The sequence below is a fragment of the Argopecten irradians genome, chromosome 3 (assembly GCF_041381155.1).
Source record: "Argopecten irradians isolate NY chromosome 3, Ai_NY, whole genome shotgun sequence".
Taxonomy (NCBI): domain Eukaryota; kingdom Metazoa; phylum Mollusca; class Bivalvia; order Pectinida; family Pectinidae; genus Argopecten; species Argopecten irradians.
The window spans coordinates 27133381-27154826 of record NC_091136.1 but is presented as its reverse complement, the minus strand read 5'-3'; the positions used below and the strand labels follow the sequence as shown (position 1 = coordinate 27154826).

At 36.8% G+C, this 21446-nt stretch overlaps 2 protein-coding genes across 2 annotated transcripts; both read right to left on the bottom strand.

Moving 5' to 3' along the window:
- Nucleotides 1-1198: 1198 nt before the first annotated feature.
- LOC138318043 (lysosomal proton-coupled steroid conjugate and bile acid symporter SLC46A3-like) lies at nt 1199-9275 on the bottom strand. The gene is made up of 5 exons (XM_069260094.1): nt 4499-9275; nt 2758-3978; nt 2332-2415; nt 1796-1952; nt 1199-1580 (listed from the first exon to the last, which is right to left on the bottom strand). The coding sequence occupies exons 2-5, from the start codon at nt 3974-3976 to the stop codon at nt 1526-1528; spliced, it is 1515 nt and encodes a 504-aa protein (XP_069116195.1). The 5' UTR covers nt 3977-3978; nt 4499-9275; the 3' UTR covers nt 1199-1525.
- LOC138318045 (lysosomal proton-coupled steroid conjugate and bile acid symporter SLC46A3-like) lies at nt 9275-14291 on the bottom strand. Its single transcript, XM_069260095.1, has 5 exons — nt 13840-14291; nt 12120-13328; nt 11713-11796; nt 10726-10882; nt 9275-9695 (listed from the first exon to the last, which is right to left on the bottom strand). The coding sequence occupies exons 2-5, from the start codon at nt 13312-13314 to the stop codon at nt 9647-9649; spliced, it is 1485 nt and encodes a 494-aa protein (XP_069116196.1). The 5' UTR covers nt 13315-13328; nt 13840-14291; the 3' UTR covers nt 9275-9646.
- Nucleotides 14292-21446: the final 7155 nt, after the last annotated feature.

Sequence of the window (21446 nt, the reverse complement as noted above, 5' to 3'; positions counted from 1 at the left end):
ATCCACACAATGATTTGTAACAATCCACAGATAAAGTCACCATAGCTCTCCCGATAGAATCTAAAATGGCGCTGTGCAATTCTTGATATGTCTAAATGCAGGGGTCATTACAGTTCTGCTTAGCCTTTGACATATGGAGTATATATATAGCTAAACCCTTATTCAAGAATATTGGAGAACCTTCTACTTCTAGAAATATTTAACTAAAAACATTCAACAAATAAACACACAGAACTTTATGGAAAGAGATCATTCTAGATCCCTACTTATAAGCAACATGTTGAAACATGTATGTTTATACATAATACTATTGTAGAAAGTTCTAAATTTATTGATATGACCTTAGGATGTATCGATAATATAGCTAAAGGACTTATCTCCCTTATTTAATAATTACATTTATTTAGTGCCATACATAACACAATGAGGAATATGGATCATGCATTGTCGTCAAAACGTTTCAAATGTTTCCGTGTGAATACCACATCGAAATTGTTTTCATTGGTTTTCACTTATTTAGTCTGTTGTAAAACAGAAAGCGTGGTTCAGATGTCAGATTTGCAATCCAACGACTGTACGATTAATCAAGAGCATCAAGTCCATCGTGAGTGTTAAGCTCACTATATCAATAAAACACAGTAAGGTAAGAAATTATGCTTCCATGACAGTTGTGTACACTATAACAATCATTTCCGATGGAAAAGATCCCTGTCACTCAATAAATAAGAGACCGTTAGATTTATTTTATTCAGAATACACACGACAAAACGCAATTGCGTCATATTTTAAAAATAGCATAGACCTCTTCCAGTCCCATTCCCGCCAAAATCTGAACGGACCAATATTTTTTTCCTAAACCCTAAAATTAAATAACATTTCATCTAGTGGTTAAGTCGTTAGCAATATGGCAGGAAAAAAACCCCGTAAAATAAAACAAACATAATAGCAGCTGTAGATTTGTGAACTGTTTACATAATTTTATTATAGTGTACAAACGTGATTTGTATTTTCTGTAAAGCACCATAAACGTGGTGCCTATCGAATTTCAAAAGATTTTTTGAAACATGAAAATATAATATACGGAGAATAAAATTTGCTTTAAATTCGTTGTTACTCTCGGTTGCCAAATCATTCTCAAATCAAATCATCATCAGATTATCCTCAGGTCATAATTGAAAACCAAAAGACATTATATATAATGAAACAAGATATATATAATTTGGTTGTATATGGATCGACATTGTTCCATAAGATAATGACAACTTGGCTTTCCATCAAGCTTGTCAGAATATTAAAATCAATATCAAAAGGAGGGATATGTATCTTATTGCACCAGCATCCGAATCTGACGTCATGCTAAAAGTGAAGCACATGTCGAGCAAAGACAGTGCAAAAGGCGGCATAAAAACCCTACATGCGCTGATTAAGACTATTTTCTATTGAAGATGAAACATTCAGCTTTGTCGCTATATTTCCAATGGTATTATAATATTTAACGTGCGAGTCCTGTCATATTTCACAGCTTTCAGGTTAGGGCTATATCCTCTTCCTTATACTCATCTTTCATACAGCGGTAAATTCTATGAAAAACATATTTTTCAAATATTATTCTCTGAGTGATTTAAATATATTTTATTTAATCTATTTTTTAATATATCTAATATCTGTCAAACATTCCAAACACTTTTAAGCTTTCACTTTTTTCTCTTCTTCTTAAATATTTAGTTTTTCTGTTATAATTCATTATTCTACATACATTTATCAAAAAGTAACTTTGAAAATTAGTAATACTCACATTAAAAGGCCAATGGCGAGCATAGAGAATGATGCGTATACAAAGAAAACAGTTCCTCGAAACGTCTTGACGGTGTTGATGTAAATTATCTTCAAAACGACATTGGTTGTCATACTAACACATATTTCCACTGCGGCGACCCCAGCAAATAGGGCACCTATGGGTAAAAAATATTGAGTTTACTGAGATGGTAAGGATACCATCTCATTTAATTCGATATACAGATGTATAACACAAAATAACCACATACAACACATGTTTTTCTTCGTCGTAAGAGAGACCGCAGAACCAAATGATTTTCCATAGACGACAATGTTTGCCTGAAACTGATGCACCGTTAATACCCAATCAGCAGGCTTCGAAACATTCACCTCTCTATGAAATCTTGTTCCCAAGAGGGGATTTCCAGAAATCTATTTTTGGTTTGATTCTGGCAGTACTTAATACACCTAAAAATTGCGTTTTCAAAATCTAACGAAATAAAAATAACATAAAAAAGTCAATTCCAAATAACCATATTTCAAACCACTACGTACCTTGTTTATGGGGAGGCGTCATTTTGGATAGGATTGCTCTCACCATTGGTATGATCAGAAGGCCAAATATGGCCAACAGCGGGACTGTAATAAGCAATGTAGGAGAAATGTAATGGACAACGTATCGGTAAAGGCTAGAGTGAAATGTACGAGAACTACAAAATGACATAGTCAGAATAGTGACTTCGCCTTCGTAATATTGTTTCATATATGTGTATGGCATTCGTACCTTTATCCCTACCTTGACCTTAAACGACTGTTTTTGACTGTGTCTAGCAAGACATTCATTGTAATATGGAAATATGGCTGTTCCTTCTTGATTTTTACAACATGTTTAAAACGTTCATGTTTACCGTAATATAGTATGTTGTTGCTGCTACATGATAAAATGTATCTTTAAGTGCTCATTTTTATATTTTTACCTACCTAAGAACAGGGTCGGGTCGTTGAATGCAATTGATTCCAGTATACAGGATGATGCATTAGATATTGCACTCAAGATTGCAATGGTGTCCTCCACAAAGAATCGCTGCAACAGTTTGATAGCTGCTATGCCTACAACCATACTAGAGGCGACAGATATCGAGGTAAAATGGCCTATCTTTACTGCGGACCAACAGAATGGAGCGTTTAATGCGTAAAGGATTTCTATTCTTTCCTTCCCTAGTCTTGAAAAACACGCCGATACAAAAATGCTAACACATACTATGTATGCGAGTCTTTTCTCAGATGATCTGAAGTAGAATTCAAACGATGCCTTGACTGTGTCACATATGACTGTACAAGTGTTTCTTCTAGGTGCGTTTGTCCTGTTGTCAATGCCGCTGGCTTCTGTGTTGCGGACGGCAGCTGTGTTTATGGGAGACTGCACGTTGGTACTATGGATGAAGCCCACAGTACTAGTGAGAGATTCTGGCAGGAGAAACACAGCAACGACTACAGCAATGAATAACAGTAAAAATGAACACAAACTGGTGTAAAAGAAGCCAAACTGTTCGATGATATACCCGGACACCAGTCCAGACACGGTCATACCAATGCCAATAGAGGCCTCAAACAGGGTAATAAACAAACTTCTTGTTGTCCCCGATTCAGTAATGTCCGAAACGTATGCAAATCCAATACACATAGCGCCATAGATTCCTCCGGCCATGTTTTTGATGGCGGCAAAAAGGAGAAAGAAGTAAATATTAAACGAACACTTTATGCCGATAGTTGTAAATAACATACCAAGAAACGTAAGTGCAAGATTAACCGTTAGAGCCTTTCTACGTCCATATCTGTCACTTATTGAACCGAGAATGCTGCTAGTGATGACTGCCGGAACAGCTTCCGCTATAGACTTGTACATGTCCCATTTAGCTGTCGTCTGCTGAACGATGGTCCTTTCTCGGAAACTCTCTGATGATTTGTTGACCTTGCACATTGACTGGTGTTTATCATTGAATATTGTTGAATTTGGAAATAGTTTGGCAGCAGTACTGTCGTAAACATACTGTGTTATGAATAGTCCGTACAGTTCAAATGCGAGGGAAAGTAACAGGAGAGCCACAGCAATGAATAGATGACGTGGTCTGTATCTGACGGTCGGTCCGCGTGTAAGGGGTTCACTTTCATCCATTGTGTGTTCTAGATCTGTATCCATGCCTAAAATACACAAAATCCTTTAAAACATCTGTTAAAAGATGAAATATGGAAGGACAGTATAGCATATAAACTCACTCCGCAAATTAGGAACAAGATCGTATAATTCAATCTGAATGTTTGTATCCCGGTTTTAAATAAGTCCACTATACATAAATATGTTTAGCTAACAAAACATTTCTTTCAGGACTCTGGAGTCGAAACTTCAGGGACATTTTATAGTCTAGATTACATAATAGGCTTAAGTATACGCTATTCAAGAAATATGCTAAACAGGCATCGCCTCATGTTACTGAGGTCTGTACAAGTATGTGAAGAGATTTTAGTATGGATATAGTATAACAATAAATATGCAATCCTATGAAAAGGACAGTCCAATCACACGTATATGAGATTTTATTTTATATAATTGAAACACCATAATGATCATATGTATCATAAGTTATACAAGAGGAAGACTAACGCACAATTGACGTAAAATTTACATACAACAAAATACAAACGACAATTAGCTAAGCCCTACCTCATCTCATTGTGTAGTTCCTTTTCAAATAAAAGTAACGATACTTTTTCGTATATTTCTGTAAGTGGGAAACTCCATCTTCAGTATCTTTCGGTAAAGTAACACCTGGTGTTTTTGCACGGTAAGCCGCAACAGGTAAATCTTAACTTATAAGGTTATAATGTAAACGAATCATATGTAATGTTCATCAAAGGCAAGGTCACACTTGTAGTCTTGCCGTAGTAAAGCCGCGGTCACACACTCGCGGGTAATCTCGCCAGTGACAATTTCGCGGATGGCCTCGGGAAAAGCTAGTTTTCTATGTCCGATACGGTTACGATACGACTTTCCGACGGTTTGTCGGCGGATCTTCACGAATATACAGAGGAGAGTCAATAAAGTAACACAAATGAAACATATTGTTAAGGTACACAGAGGATTTGGCATTAAAAGTCGTTTCCCTTAAAGTTATATTTCATGCTAATTTCAATGTAACGATATGTCGCTTAAACATTTGATATTTGAACATGGACATGTAACTTGATGATTTAGCTCCCAAAAAAAGCATACGTCTAACAATAAGCGAGTCGAAATCTCAGGATAATGTGTTCCTGGTTTTGAATAAAGTGCATTCAATCACCGCCATGTTCAGCACCTTCGAGTTTTGTCGAAATTCCGAATCGTATCACGTGACTGACGTCTACACGACCTGCACGTGGTAAGCCAGGTAACTAGCGTAAGCGCCGATGTGTTTGAGCAAATCACAGTATATGTCCACCGAGTGAGTATTTGAAACATCTGATTCACATATTGCCGTTTGATAGTGTGGGTATCAAATACTGTAATGTGCGAGCATTGTTTTCTTTGTAGATCCAGTCTGCCCAGGTTGACCACGTTTTGCTTATGAAAAAATGTTGACATTTTCTCTAGGTTTCACAACTCTCGTGTTACTTCGAGATTGTCGCGACGATGTTCGGAAGCGTTCGTAATGATTCGGCATCTTTCGAGCCTTTTTTACTATAATATTTGAAAATACTTCCAGTGCTGCAACTTTATAAAAAATGGTAAAATTTGAAAGTTTTAACCTCAAACAGACAGAGAAAAATGTGTAGAGTTTCCACTATGATAAAAAGTGTGAAAGTTATAGACCATACAACTTTAATTAATCAAAATACTAAAATCTGAGAACATCGAAATGCTCAGTTACTGAAGCAAAGACTAAACTAATTCCACATGTGCCTGACGAGCTAAAGAACTGGAAAGAAATTTCGATGTACATGTAGCATATTTATAAGGTTGTGCTATATCTTCTTAGACGATTGTTTCATTAAGATTGAGATAAATCATTCACATATACCCATTTTACGTTTTCTAATTATGATTCAAGATTTATCCAAAACATTTTCTATGCTCTGTGAAGGAGCTGTTACTTAATTGCTTCGGTTAATGATTGAATGAAACATATTACAGTCATAATTTAAACATTATCCATAACTCTTTGATCACAGAAAGGTCGTTAGCGACATCCGTGTGTAGAAAGACTTCAGAAGCAAGGTTTCCTACCAAATACGTCGTTGCCAATTATGTTAAAATAGCCTAGTGGTTTGCCATTTAGGATGTTATAACCATGCCAAATAATCTATCTTCAAAGTCCTTCTTCCATTCATTCTGGTTAAACATTAAACAACCTGAATTCTCAATTGTCAAGGGCTGTTAGAATCAGTGAATGATTCTCTTTTGTAGTTGTAATATATGGTATCATCTGTTCTTGGGACACTGTATGACTACAGGGTTGCCATCTAGAGCACCAAACTAATAACTGTAATTTACTTGCAAATTATTTAGCTACAATATACACATATTGCAACTGTTCGGGTTCAGTAAAGTATGAATATCACAACAAGCATCCCAAATGATAATGTGTACAATATCATTTTCAAAGGAAAGCTTATGTAGCTAAAATGGTATTAACATATCTTATATAACTTAAATAGAAAAATAAAATTTCCCATCGAAATCGCTCAGCATGTAAAGAAATTTATATATAATAGGAATCATAAAACGTCCTCCCGGCTAGCTATGTTCGTGTTGACATTTCCACGCAGCCTCGCTTTCAAAGAGTTGGATGGATTTATTTTTAGAACTGTACTTCTCTATAGTTTCAATGGTTAAAACCGGACAACATAAGCAGAACTTGACCGTCGTTTTGATATGTAAGGACTTTTGGAAGGTCAATGAACGCATATAACGTGACGCTACCCAAATAGGTACACTTTTTGAAGATAATTGTTCAAATTTTCTAACGCGTGCTTGAATCAAGATTTTTCTTGTCACAATCCACAAAAAGATGCCTTCAGTTTTAATTTCATGATTTGTTTACATATCAGCAGTGCATATATTTATAAATGGAGAGCTTTGAAGCATGCCCGGTCAAGCACTGTGTTTCAGCAGGTTTGAGTACCCAAATTCATTTGAAGATGCTTACCGCTGACAAATGGTATTTTTTTAATATCAAAAACAGCAGAAAACGATATAGTATTTTTCTTCAGTTACAAAAGTTACTTAATTTACATAATTGCAACAATTGAAAAGTTTGAGCTTCTAATTTTACTTCAAGTTAAAAATATAAAAAAACTAATTAATCGCATCCCGAAAAAATCCGTGGCACTATATCCTGTATGGAATGAAATACTGATTTCGCATGCACCAAAGACAAAATAAATGAGCTTTTATTATTTTTTGTGTTAATTAGACATATATATACACACGATTGAACACCAATTATTGTTCAAATGATGAATGTCATTTTTGCTCTGTCGGCGTCTTTAAGGAAAGCTCAAACAATTTTTAGTTAATTTAGGTCACATATCTGTCAAAATATCTCATCGTGCATTTGTTTTTCTTGTTTTAAAATATATGGTGTTTTTACGGTTTTCGCACGACATTTTCCCCGTATTTTTTTCACAATTTAATTATTTTCATGTTTAGATAGAGATAAAAAGCAACAGGAAAGAATATGACAGAGAAAATTGTCAAAGATACTGTTAAGTACTGTTAAGATTGTAAACTTTAAATTCTGCTTCATATGCATTAAAAGTGTACCAATTTGGTTAGCGTACCACTTTGGGTAGCGTCACGTTAGACTGGTTTTCTTTGCCAGATTACTATAAACCAACATTAGCAGATGTAAATCAATCCATAATTTTAGGATAATTCAATGGTAGTCTTAAGTCGATTTTTGTTGTTTCATGGGCCATTTCTCTCTCGATCTATGCATCTGCCTTCATTGTACTGCAATCTATCTGATCCAAATAAATTCCACCGCTGACAACCGGTATTTTGGATAGGTTTCATGAATACATTATATTGTATTCCTAAACTTAAAATTAAAACTATCAGTTGCATGTCTGTTGTAGAGAAGAAAGCTTGGTTTAGAAGTCAGATTTTAACCCAAACGATTGTTCGATTAGTCCTGCGCATTAAGTTAATTGTGAGTGTTAAGCTCACCTTATGCATCGAATACAGTCAGGTAAGTTAATTATGCTTCCATGACATTTATGTACAATAACGATTATGTCCGACGAAAAAGATCCCTGCTATTAATTAAATAAGCGACTATTAAGATTTATACTTGTTTTATTCAGAGTTTACATAAAAAAACGCATGTGCAATTGTGAAACATCATATTTAAAGAAAAATAGCATACACCTTTTCCAGTCTCATTCCCGCCGAAATTTGAATAGGCCAATATTTTTTCTCAACCCTGAAATTAAATAACATGATTAAGTCGATAACAAGATGGTAGGCATACGAATTTTAGGAAATCTACACCAACTTAAATAAAACCCTTACATCTATTTAATCTTTTACATCTTACGCTATTAAAGTTTGTTTGTTTAATTATTTTAACGTCCTATTAACAGCAAGGTTAATGTAAGGACGACCTCCCATGTATGCAGTGTGAAGTGCGAGGTGCGTGTTTTGGGAGACTGCGGTATGTTCGTGTTGTATCTTCCTGTATAGTGGAACTGTTGCCCTTTTTATAGTGCTATATCACTTAAGCATGCCAACGAAAACACCAAGCAACACACCCCACCCGGTCACATTAAACTGACAACGGGCGACCAGTCGTCCAACTCCCTGTATGCTGAGCGCTAAGCAGGAGCAGAAACTACCACTTTTATAGACTCTGTTGTGTCTCGGCCAGGGAACAGAACCCAGAGCCTTCCACACAGGGACGAACGCTCAACTCAAAGCCAAATTTAAGGCAGTGCCAAGGGAGTATTTAGGAAAAAAAGCAGGTACAATTCTAACGCCCTACCTGCAGAGCATTAAAGGCTTATTGAAATGCACATTTCATTTCGAAGAAAAAGCCACGATGCCGCCAAAATAACAATTGCGGACAAAAATGCGTCATTACATTTATAAATCAAAAGAAAAAATAACTGTTCAAAATAGCATTTTCTTGGATAAACTGTATGTTTACTTACTAATACATCAACAAGTAAAAAATAAAACACAAAAAAATAATTACTCCCTTCCTCATACTCCCCAAGAAAAAATTATAAATGTGAACTGTTTATTAATTTTCGTACATTTGTATGCACGTATGTATTTCTGAAAAATGTCATAACCATGGTGACCATGGAGTTCTAAAAGATGTTTTTAACATGAAAAAATGTGATTTGTGAAGAATAAAAATCCCTAGTCGTTGTTACTCTCGGTTGCCAGATCATCCTAAAAAATGATCATGTCAACGGAAAAATAAAGCATAGAACAAAGTATAATTGAAGAACAAAGAATAATTGAACATCAAAAGATATCTTATATAATCAAGTTAAATACCTAATATACTTTGGTTGTATTTGGATCAACATTGTTCCATAATATAATGACTACTTAAGCTTACCATCAAGTTCGTCAGAATAAGTAAAATCTATTACACCACTGTCCAAAGCTGACGGCATGCTATAAGCCAAACATATCTAATAAAATATGCAATTAAATCATGTCGGACAAAAGCTGCGTAAAAGGCGATATAAAAGAAATCATACGGACGCTATTTTAGACAATTTTACATGCAAGATGAAACATATTATAAGCTTTGTCGCTAAAGTTCCAATGGTATTATGTTATTTAACAGGCGACTCCTGTCATCTTTCACAGCTTTCAGGTTAAATCCTCATCCTCGTGCTCGTCTTTCATACAGCGGTAAATCCTATGAAATACATATTTTTCAAAATATTATTCTCACAGTAATATATTTCACTTTTTTATTAACCTTTTTTCTAATAATATCGCATAATCCAAGCACAGACTTCAAAAAATTCACTTTTTTTCTCATCTCAAAATTAAAGGCTCACTACCTTTTCGAAACAAAAAAAGGTTCTTGTTTGTTTGTTTGTTTGTTTGATTTATTAACGTCCTATTAACAGCTATGGTCATGTAAGGACGGCCTCCCATGTATGCGGTGTGTTGCGTGTATGTTGTGCGAGGTGAGTGTACTGGGAGACTGCGGTATGTTCGTGTTGTGTCTTCTTGTATAGTGGAACTGTTGCCCTTTTTATAGTGCTATATCACTGAAGCATGCCGCCGAAGACACCAAGCAACACACCCCACCCGGTCACATTATACTGACAACGGGCGAACCAGTCGTCCCACTCCCTGTATGCTGAGCGCTAAGCAGGAGCAGAAACTACCACTTTTATAGACTTTGGTGTGTCTCGACCAGGGGACAGAACACAGAGCCTTCCTCACAGGGGCGAACGCTTAACTCAAGGGCAAAAGTGAGGCGGTGCCAAGGGAGGCATTAGGAAAGATAAAGTCAGTTAGGAAGAAGAGAAAAGATAAGATCCTAAATTTAGTCGCCTTTTACGATCATGCAATAGGGGCAGCAGGTACAATTCTAACGCCCTACCTGCAGTTCTTAAAAGCATTAATAACATAAGGAAATATATATCGATGGCCTACTAGTTAGACGGCGGGAAACATTATACGACCCGCGTTTAATGCATTATTTAATTTAGTTAAATATAATTGTTCGGAAAGTGATGACAAGTGTAGTATTAATGGTTACCTTATAATTTTGCGACTCTACAAAACTGTCAATCTCGTTTTACATTCCAATTTTTAAAAATAAATAAAAACTGTTTCGGAAAGGTAGTGAGCCTTTAAGTATTTTCCCTACTATAATTTATTATACTTCATACATTTATCAAAAAGTAACTTTACAAAATAGTAATACTCACATCAAAAGGCCAATGGCGAGTATAGAGAAGGATGCGTATATGAGGAAAACGGTTCCTCGGAACGTCTCGATGGTGTTGATGTAAATTATCTTCATAACGACATTGGCTGTCATACTAACACATATTTCCATGGCGGCGACCCCAGCAAACAGGGCACCTATGGGTCAAAAGGTTATTAAGGTTACTTATAAGGTAAGTTTTCAGATGTTTAATGAATATTTGATTACAATGATTGGTTATATAAAACGCGGGGAATACCTAGCCAAAAAATGATAACAATTAATAGACCGTCATATTCTATTTTTGGAGCACAAAACGAAAGCTGGTCGAAAGCGAGGTTTTAATGAACAGCAACCTTGCTGACACAACAAGGAACTTTAGTTTTCCACATTCTAAAAAGCATTTCTAATTCATGATCGATGACATATGAAGTATAAACCATACTTTTTAAAATTCGTTTTGAAATAATTTGTTTCACGTACAAATGGTATGTAAAAAGTCAAACGAGAGTTTTCATTCAAAATGGGCACTGCGAGGTTGACATTGCACATATGTACATCACGCAAATATGAAATGGAAAGTTGCTCCCGTCTCTTGCATTGCAGCGATCCATTTATATTTATCTACTTTCCCAATCACGCACGTTACTGACTCTTGTACTGTTTTCTATCGGAATGCCGTTTGCGTTCGCTTCACCCACGTTTTCGACCCACCATTTTGTTTACGTTCTTTTGATTTACGCAGTGCATTATGGGAGGTCACTAAAGTTCAAGGCTACTATTTTTTTTATCAAACTCAGTCTACAATTCTCCACTGGGCCGGTTCAAAATACAAAAAGTGAATTTTCATTATAATTATTTTATTTGACACATTTTCACAATAACTGATATATTTTACATAGTAAGGTATCTCTCACGTCTTACATATGTATTTCACTCAAATTTACTTGGTTTATATAGATTCATGTACCTTTAAACAGCTACTTACCTTGTTTATGAGGAGGCGTCATTTTGGATAGGAGTGCCCTCATCATTGGTATGATCAGAACGCCGAATATAGCTAATAACGGGACTGTAACAAGTAAGGTAAGAGACATGTAATGGAAAACGTACCGGTAAAGGCTAGAGTGAAATGTACAAGAAATACAAAATAACCTAATCTGAATAGTAACTTCGCCGACGTAATATTTGTATTTCACTCGTGCAATATAACCTTGCACGTTTTTTATTGGCTTATTGGCAGTGTCTAGCTAAACGTTCATTGTGATACGGAAATCTGACTTATCTGCTTGAATTTCACAACACGTTTAAAACGTTGATGTTCACTGCAATATAGAATGTTGTTTTTTATGATCAAGTGTATCTTTAAGTGCTCATTTTATACTTTTTACCTACCTAAGAACAGGGTTGGGTCGTTGAATGCAAATGCTTCCAGTATACAGGATGATGCATTAGATATTGCACTCAAGATTGCAATGGTGTCCTCCACAAAGAATCGCTGCAACAGTTTGATAACTGCTATGCCTACAACCATACTAGAGGCGACAGAAATCGAGGTAAAATGGCCTATCTTTACTGCGGACCAACAGAATGGAGTGTTTAGTGCGTAAAGGATTGCGATCCTTGCCTTTCCAAGTCTTGAAAAGCACGCCAATACAAAAATGGTAATACATACTATGTATGCGAGTCTTTTCTCAGATGATCTGAAGTAGAATTCAAACGATGCCTTGACTGTGTCACATATGACTGTACAAGTGTTTCTTCTAGGTGCGTTTGTCCTGTTATCACTGCCCCTGGTTTCAGTGTTGCGGACGGCAGCTGTGGTTATGGGAGACTGCACGTTGGTACTCTGGATGAAGCCCACAGTACTGGTGAGAGATTCTGGCAGGAGAAACACAGCAACGACTACAGCAATGAATAATAGTAAACATGAACACAAACTGGTGTAAAAGAAACCAAACTGTTCGATGATGTACCCGGACACCAGTCCGGACACGGTCATCCCAATGCCAATAGAGGCCTCAAACAGGGTAATAAACAAACTTCTGGATGTCCCCGATTCAGTAATGTCTGAAACGTATGCAAATCCAATAGACAAGGCGCCATAGATTCCTCCGGCCATGTTGTTGATGGCGGCAAAAAGGACAAAGAAGTAAATATTAAACGAACACTTTACGCCGATAGTTGTAAATAACATACCAAGAAATGTAAGTGTAAGATTAACCGCCAGAGCCTTCCTGCGTCCATACCTGTCACTTACTGACCCGAGAACGCTGCTAGTGATGACTGCCGGAACAGCTTCCGCTATAGACTTGTACATGTCCCATTTAGCTGTAGTCTGCTGAACGATGGTCCTTTCTCGGAAACTCTCGGATGACTTGTTAACGTTACACATTGACTGGTGTTTATCATTGAATATTGTTGAATTAGGAAATAGTTTGGCAGCAGTACTGTCGTAGACATACTGTGTTATGAATAATCCGTACAGTTCAATGGCGAGGGAAAGTAACAGGAGAGCCACAGCTATGAATAAATGACGTGGTCTATATCTGACGGTCGGTCCGCGGATAAGCGGTTCACTTTCATCCATTGTGTCTTGTAAATCTGTATCCATGCCAAAAATACACAAAATCATTTAACCTTCATCATTTTGTTAAAGATGAAATATAGAAGGGCAGTATAGCATATAAACTAACTCCGTAAATTAGGAACAAGATCGTATAATTCAATCTTAATTGTCTGTATCCGGCTTTTATACTAGTTCACTAATAAAGCATTTCGACTCTGGAGTCGAAAGTTCAACGACACGTTATTTAGTCTTACGGAAATCATTACATAATAGACTTTAAGTATATCCAACTTCTATGTAATATGTTAAACAGACATCGCCTCATGTTATTGAGGTCTATACATGTGTGTAAAGAGATTTTAGTATGAATATATTATAACGATCAAAATGCGATTACATGAAAAAGAAAGTCCCTTGACATCTGTATGGTGTTTTAGTTTATAAACACAAGGATAGACTGTAAGTAAATATTTTCAGTTATAGTAAAGGAATGATAACGCCCAATTAAAGTAAACTACAACAAAATACAATTGTTAATAAACTCACCTCATTATATGATGCCTCTTCAAATAAAAGTAACGATACTTCCTCGTAAATGTCTGCAAGTGGGAAATTCCATCTTCAGTATCTTCCGGTATCGTTACACCTGGTGCCTCTTCACCTGGTGTCTTATAATCGCCTAGCTACCTAAGTAACTCTACACGGACAGTCGCAACAGGAAAAACCTTATCTTATAATGTAAACAAATCATATATAACGTTCATTAAATGACATGTACAGAGGTAGTATTTTATATACTCGAGAGGCTTCTATCACTAGTGTGCATTAACCGGATATAGTCGCGGTGTCTGTTATGCATCATGTGTAATTACACGTACCGACGATACCGTGAAGCAATGTAAATCTTACAAATGTATACCGGTATTACTGCATGTGTACAATGCTACTGCAATAGCAATGATGTAACATTTGTGTAAATGGTACAAATACACTTACATAACATGCGCAAGGTTACTCAAACAAAATAAAGTTAACTATTTTGCTTTTATCTGAATGTATTTCAGCAAAGTTCACTATTTTGCTTTTATCTTATTGTATTTCACCAAAGTTCACTATTTTGCTTTTATCTTATTGTATTTCACCAAAGTTCACTATTTTGCTTTTATCTTATTGTATTTCAGCACAGTGTAGTTATTAATCCTGTATACCTTCTACTTTGTTTTAACTAATATGCCATAACTGGAGAAATTCTGATTTTGCTTTGTCTTCAGTAATATATTGAAAACAATTAGGTTTTACGAGCTAAGCTGTGAAAATCATTCAAATGGACAGGCAAACATGTATGAAGCCTTGTCATATTAAGTACAACACAGAATTTATGCTATGTAAAATTATGTTTTGATGCCTTAAGCATGTTTAGATGAAAACACACCTACAATTATAGATAACACTGTAACTATGTGAAATGACATAATGTAGACCACAACTTGGCTTCATTGTCTGACTATACTCATTTCACTGCACTGTATGTGTAAATATATTACTTATACATTTCAAATCAAATCTTTGTTCTTTTGAAGGTAGTATTAGAATTAATACGGACGTAATTCTACAATAGAAATAACATTTAGTGTTGAGGAGCATTTCAATATGGATTCAAGATTAATCTTGGTGCCCACCTTGACCCATCTATTACTTTCTCTAATTTCCATAGAAATGATAGAAAACATGTATTCGTATTCGTTTTCATCACTAACATAGCATGCTCCCGCTCGAACCAAACAAACACACGCAATCATATTTCTCCCTAATTTAACAAAATGATAACCTTTATCACATCTAACAAACATATAAAATTACTGTATCTTATCATAAACACATTATCTATGCTGATTCCATATCGGTACTTAAATGATTTCAAGTAGACACTATTCATAGTAAGTTTGAGGGGAAAAAATCCATCAATGAAATTACTGTCACTAACACTTCAATTACCAAAATAAAAAAAAAGACCGCGCTAATTGGTTAGCTTTACTTCTGGACATTCCGTAAAATAGAATTTCTATAAGGAGACCCCCCACAATTCAACTTCGTGAAGTTACACACAATAATGAGTAAAAATTTTTATTCGATATTTTCTGGAAAAAAAATTTAACTTCAGTTGTCAAAAGAGAATCTTGATGGATCTTATAGAGCCTGTCATATTGATAAATTTGTGTTAGCGAATCAAAGACGGTTCTTTCGTCTTCTTTTTTCTTATTCCTTTCACGACATTAAGACATTAGCATGGATCTATACATAATGAAAGTCAACTTTTTCAGAATGGTTCGAGAGATTATTCAATATCGACAGCAGAAATTTCAAAATTTGCTTCACTAACCTGTGCAAAGTATGTAAATTATAATGCATGAAAACTTTTTTGTTCAATATAAAAATGCTAAATTTATTGAATACATTTAAAAACCATTCTTAATTGATTACTATTGTTCTTAACTGTGTTCATATCATATGAAATTATTTTTAAAAATCATTACAAAATAATATAATATTTAAACTCAAAGCAATGCCATTAGGCATTAATCTTTTGTTTTCTCAAGTATAAATGAAAATGATCCAAAATCTTCAAAGTCAAAATCAGAAATTTTTTTATGATAACAAACTTTTGTTTTTCAAAATGGACATAGACACATCTATGAAGCAAGAAAGTCCTTGCTGAGGTTTACAAAAATAGTAATGATATTGCTTTTCTTTTGAAAAAAAAATAAACTAAAACATGAGGCCCATGACTTAACGGTCATCTGAAAATCATTTCAACAAATTAAAACAAGAGGAAGTGAAAACAAATATTTGGTGAAATAGAAACCGAAACAACGGTGTTGTACAGAGTCACTATACAAAATCTTTTTTTTTTTTATTCTCAAAAGGTTGTTTGATAAAATTTAGCCAATTTTTTTTGAATGAATTTTCCTCTATTTCCCCTATTGGATCCCACACCCCACTCCTCAGGCCCCAGGGGTGTCAGAGTCACCATTTATACAAAATCTGTCCCCCTTCCCGTAAGAAAGTTTCTGACCAATTTTGGTCAAAATCCAATAAACTTTTTGAATGAATTTTCCTCTATTTCCCCTATTGGGCCCAGTCCCTCAGGCCCCAAGGGGGTCAGAAATGTCCCCTATTGGATCCCACACCCCACTCCTCAGGCCCCAGGGGTGTCAGAGTCACCATTTACACAAAATCTGTAACCCTTCCCCTAAGCAGATTCTGGCCAAATTTGGTCAAAATCAGAATTTTATGACTAGTAGCGTTTTGAAGGCATTTTCCTCTTTTTCCCCTATTGGGCCTTGCCCCTCAGGCCCCCCCGGGGGGGGGGGGGGGGTGGTCAGAGTCACCATTTATACAAAATCTGTTCCCCTTCCCCTAAGGATGTTTCTGGCCAAATTTGGTTAAAATTCATACAGAACTTTTTGTTAAGTAGCGGTTTATAGGAAAAGTTTACGCACGGCGCACGATGACAATAGGTCATCTTGGCCCTTTGGGTCAGATGACCTAATAAAACCTTTGGAAACTACAAATTCCGTATCAATTCTTTTTAGTGTTTTGGAAAATTCTACTTTCGAAAATAGTTATGTATTTTCCCCCTAAATGCAATAGACACTGCTACGCTGTAAACGTACAAATGATCAAGATTTCCAAGGGAATTTCTGAGAAAAGGCAGTACCGGAATTTGTCTATGATCAGTTGGTTAATTATATATATAAGCAAGCCTTCCGTGTATGCGGTGTTTTGAGCGTGTATTTTGGGAGACTGCAAGACTATATTCCTTTTGTGCCTCGTTGTACATCTAGATCTCACTGGAGCATGCAGTCAGAAGCACGGAGTAAGCACAATCTACGGTAATTAAAATTCGATGCTCATTATCTACTTCGTATGAATTTACGGAGTAGATAATGAAAATCGAATTTTAATTAGATTGCGAATAAGCAAACACCAGCCGGTCACATACTGACAAGGTAAACCAGTTGCTTCACTCCTGTTATGCTGAGCTTATATAGACTATATGGCGAGCCTTGGCTAGGGGACAGAATCCATAGAGGCGAGCGCTCACGGACCAAAAAATGAGGTGGCGTTAAGGAAGATGACCATATATGACTCTATTTCGTAACCAATAAAATTGAGATAGCATTTTCTGCCTTATTTGCCCACCTATTGAATTACAATAATTATGTGAAATTAAGCAAAACTGCAAGCAACAATGAATTGCTTGATGGCGATTCATAGCACAAATTAAGATACTCTGAATAGAATATGCAGCTATGTTCCATGACTTTTGGGTTGAGGGGACTACGACAAAATTAAGCTATGACATGTGTGTACCTATATCGTATGTTGAATTTTTGTTATCACCGCAGATAAACATTACTGGTTTCCACATCGTATGGTCATATCCTTCTACAAAACAAGAGGCCCAGAGGGCCTGTATCGCTCACCTGGTTTGAATGCCAAGAAATGTTCATTGTTTCTTTTCTGAAGGAATTTTAATATTAACCTCTAAATCCCATATTGGGCCCCACCCCTCCTGCCCCCAGGGGGTCAGAGCCAAAATTTATACATGTTCTGTTCCCCTTCCCCCAAGGATGATTATGGCCAAATTTGGTCACAATCCAAGCAAAACTCTAGGACAAGTAGCGATTTATAGGATTTACCTCTATTTCCCCTATTGGGCCTCACCCGTTCTGCCCCCGGGGGGCCAGAGCCAAAATTTATACAAGTTCTGTTCCCCTTCCCCCGAGGATGTTTGTGGCCAAATTTGGTTACATTCCATGCAGAACTCTATGACTAGTAGCGATTTAAAGGATTTACCTCTATTTCCCCTATTGGGCCCCACCCCTCCTGCCCCCAGGGGGTCAGAGCCAAAATTTATACAAGTTCTGTTCCCCTTCCCCCGAGGATGTTTATAGCCAAATTTGGTTACATTTTATGTAGAACTCTATGACTAGTAGCGATTTAAAGGATTTACCTCTATTTCCCCTATTGGGCCCCGCCCCTCCTGCCCCGGGGGGGGGGGGGGGGGGGTCAGAGCCAAAATTCATACAAGTTCTGTTCCCCTTCCCCCAAGGATGTTTGTGGCCAAATTTGGTTACATTCCATTCAGAACTCTATGACTAGTAGCAATTTAAAGGATTTACCTCTATTTCCCCTATTGGGCTCCGCCCCTCCTGCCCCCGGGGGACCAGAGCCAAAATTTATACAATTTCTGTTCCCCTTCCCCCAAGGATGTTTGTTGCTATTTTTGGTTACAATCCATGCAGAACTCGAGGACAAGTAGCGATTTATAGAATTTACCTCTATTTCCCCTATTGGGCCCCGCCCCTCCTGCCCCCGGGGGGTCAGAGCCAAAATTTATACAATTTCTGTTCCCCCTCCCCCAAGGATGTTTGTGGCCAAATTTGGTTACAATCCATGCAGAACTCTAGGACAAGTAGCGATTTATAGGATTTACCTCTATTTCCCCTATTGGGCCCCGCCCCTCCTGCCCCCGGGGGTTCAGAGCCAAAATTTATACAAGTTCTGTTCCCCCTCCCACAAGGATGCTTGTGGCCAAATTTGGTTACAATCCATGCAGAACTCTATGACTAGTAGCGATTTAAAGGAAATGTTGACGGACAGACGGACGGACGACGCGCCATGACATAAGCTCACCGGCCCTTAGGGCCAGGTGAGCTAACAATGATATTTTTTAAGTGGAACAAGAGACCCATTGGGCCTATATCATCGTTTACCTGTTTCAGGCTAACACAAGCTACCAACGTGAAGGCTTTAGAATTTAACTTAATATATTTATTTCTACTGATGGATTTTTTATAAGAATTTGCTTCTTTCCCCTATATGGCCCCGTCCCTCTGGCCCCTGGGGGAACGGTCCCACCGTTTATACCAAATTGGTTTCCCTTCACCCAAGGAAGCTTCAGACCAAATTTGGTGAAAATCCATTCAGCCGTTTATGACTAGTAGGATTTTTTGTAAAAAGTTGACAGACGACGGATGTCTCAATCGGATGCAACAAGTGTCGGTACAATATGAATCGACATAAATCATCAATACATATATTATCCAAAATTGTCCTTCATTGAAGTCCCAAAATACAAGGCAAAATATTTTACTAAATATACGTGTCCATATGTTCCGAGTGATTGCAGTTTCATTTTAACTGGATGAATGTGGCCAACATTGTAAACAAGGGACCAGAGGGTATGTACAGCTAATCTGTTCGTTTAAAGTATCATAAAAAAACCCACGATTTTGTTTAATTTATTAATGTTATCAATACGATACGACTACAAGGTTATCCAATGCTAAGTTTCAGATAAGTTTATATGGAAATCGCCAAATTGACACGTTTGGCACAGTCCCGCAACCTGTCCCATCCCATAAGGATGCTGCAAGTATAATACGAATGTTATCTCATGCTTAGTTTCAGAAAAGATGTTTGCATCGAAAAGACAAATTAACACCTTTTAGCCCAACCCATCAAGCCCAAAGAGGGTCAGACCAGCTATTTGTAAAAAAAAATCAGTCGTTGCCCCATAAGGATGCTACCTATTAAAGTTTCTTAAATTCCCCGACAGCGGTTCTGAAGAAGTCGATTTTTGACGGACGGCTGGGTATCGTGTAAACTCATGAATAAGCAAGAGTTAAAAAAGAACTTTCTCGATCTACCAGCCTGTAACATGCAGCATCGTTAAATCCATTTCGTTTATGCTGCACATTTTGTCGTATTTGGTTCCATTAATCCTCGATACCCAGGCGTTGTCATTAAAGTTATATCCACACCTGGACAAGTCATTACAAAACCGAAAGTGATATGGGCGAAAATTTGTGGAAATGATAAGACGGGGGAATTTCATCATCTAATATTTACAGTCAGTGGTGAATTGATAGTATAAACCCCGTTGATTTCAACCAAAGGCTACTCAACTTTATTTCTCGATAGATTGAGTATGTCACGCGCAATTTGGAGCCGCGCGGATGAATTTATGGTGGTCCAAATCAGAAACTTTTGATGTTTTCAGTACCGAACGTACGTTCGATGAACATGTAAGCTTACATGTATCAAAATAGGTTTGAACAAATATACATGTACGTGTGTAAATACAAATGTAGAAAAGTTACATTGTTTTGTTACTACGTACCTCTTTGAGCAATGCTTCCGTGCGTATGATAAAACAATGTTGTACAATGTACAGTTTTGCACATTCCGATGACGTCGCAATGTTTACATGTTGTGTGTCGGTGAGTCTGTGTTGTTCGCTACAACATGTAGCCTAGATCTACATCCTATTTGTATTTTTAACATCTTTGGTTGTACGCGAATGGATAAGATATGTAAGGACATCATCAGTCTTTGAGTTGGATAAGTTTAACCAAAACGACCTAGCACGACAATGCATTTTTGTTCATCTCGGGGGACAGACAAGTCCTGTACGTTATCTACTGTGAATCGGCGAGAGTAGACCTTACAATGTACGTTTGGGTGTTTCGAAATATCAATGAAACGGAATCCTACAATTGTAGCTTTACAATACATGTAATAGATATCTCTAATATTTATTGAAGTGTTTGAAACAACAATATAAATATAGGCTAACATTTAGAGAGCGGTAAACGTTTACAGTAGTGGGCCTACCTGTGTTTGTACATGTTCCTCGAAACGACGTCCGATACATTTGAATCTCCAAAATCCGGAAATAATGACATGGAACTATGTGAACATCCGTATTTTCAAGAAATTTCAAACGTGAACTGATTAAGTAGAACTCAAGTGATCACAAAATTGAAGAAACTCTCTGTTTGTCACACTTCCTTGACACAGGCGGTTTGAATCGGACGCCGCGTCACAACTACGTTAAATATCCTGCCACGTTATGAATTGTGTAAGCGTGCGTAATCATACGAAGCAAAAGATTAAAACCAAACTGCTTTGCATCATAGTGTTTTTAACAACAGGTAAATAAAACGATTTATAGTTCCATACCGGGAAAACCCCAGATATATGCTTCATCAGATGGAACTCATTTTATTTGTATGTTCATTGATAAATTGGCGGGAATTTCCGCCACTTCGAGTGGCGGTTCCAAATGCCTGTCGGAACCAAAC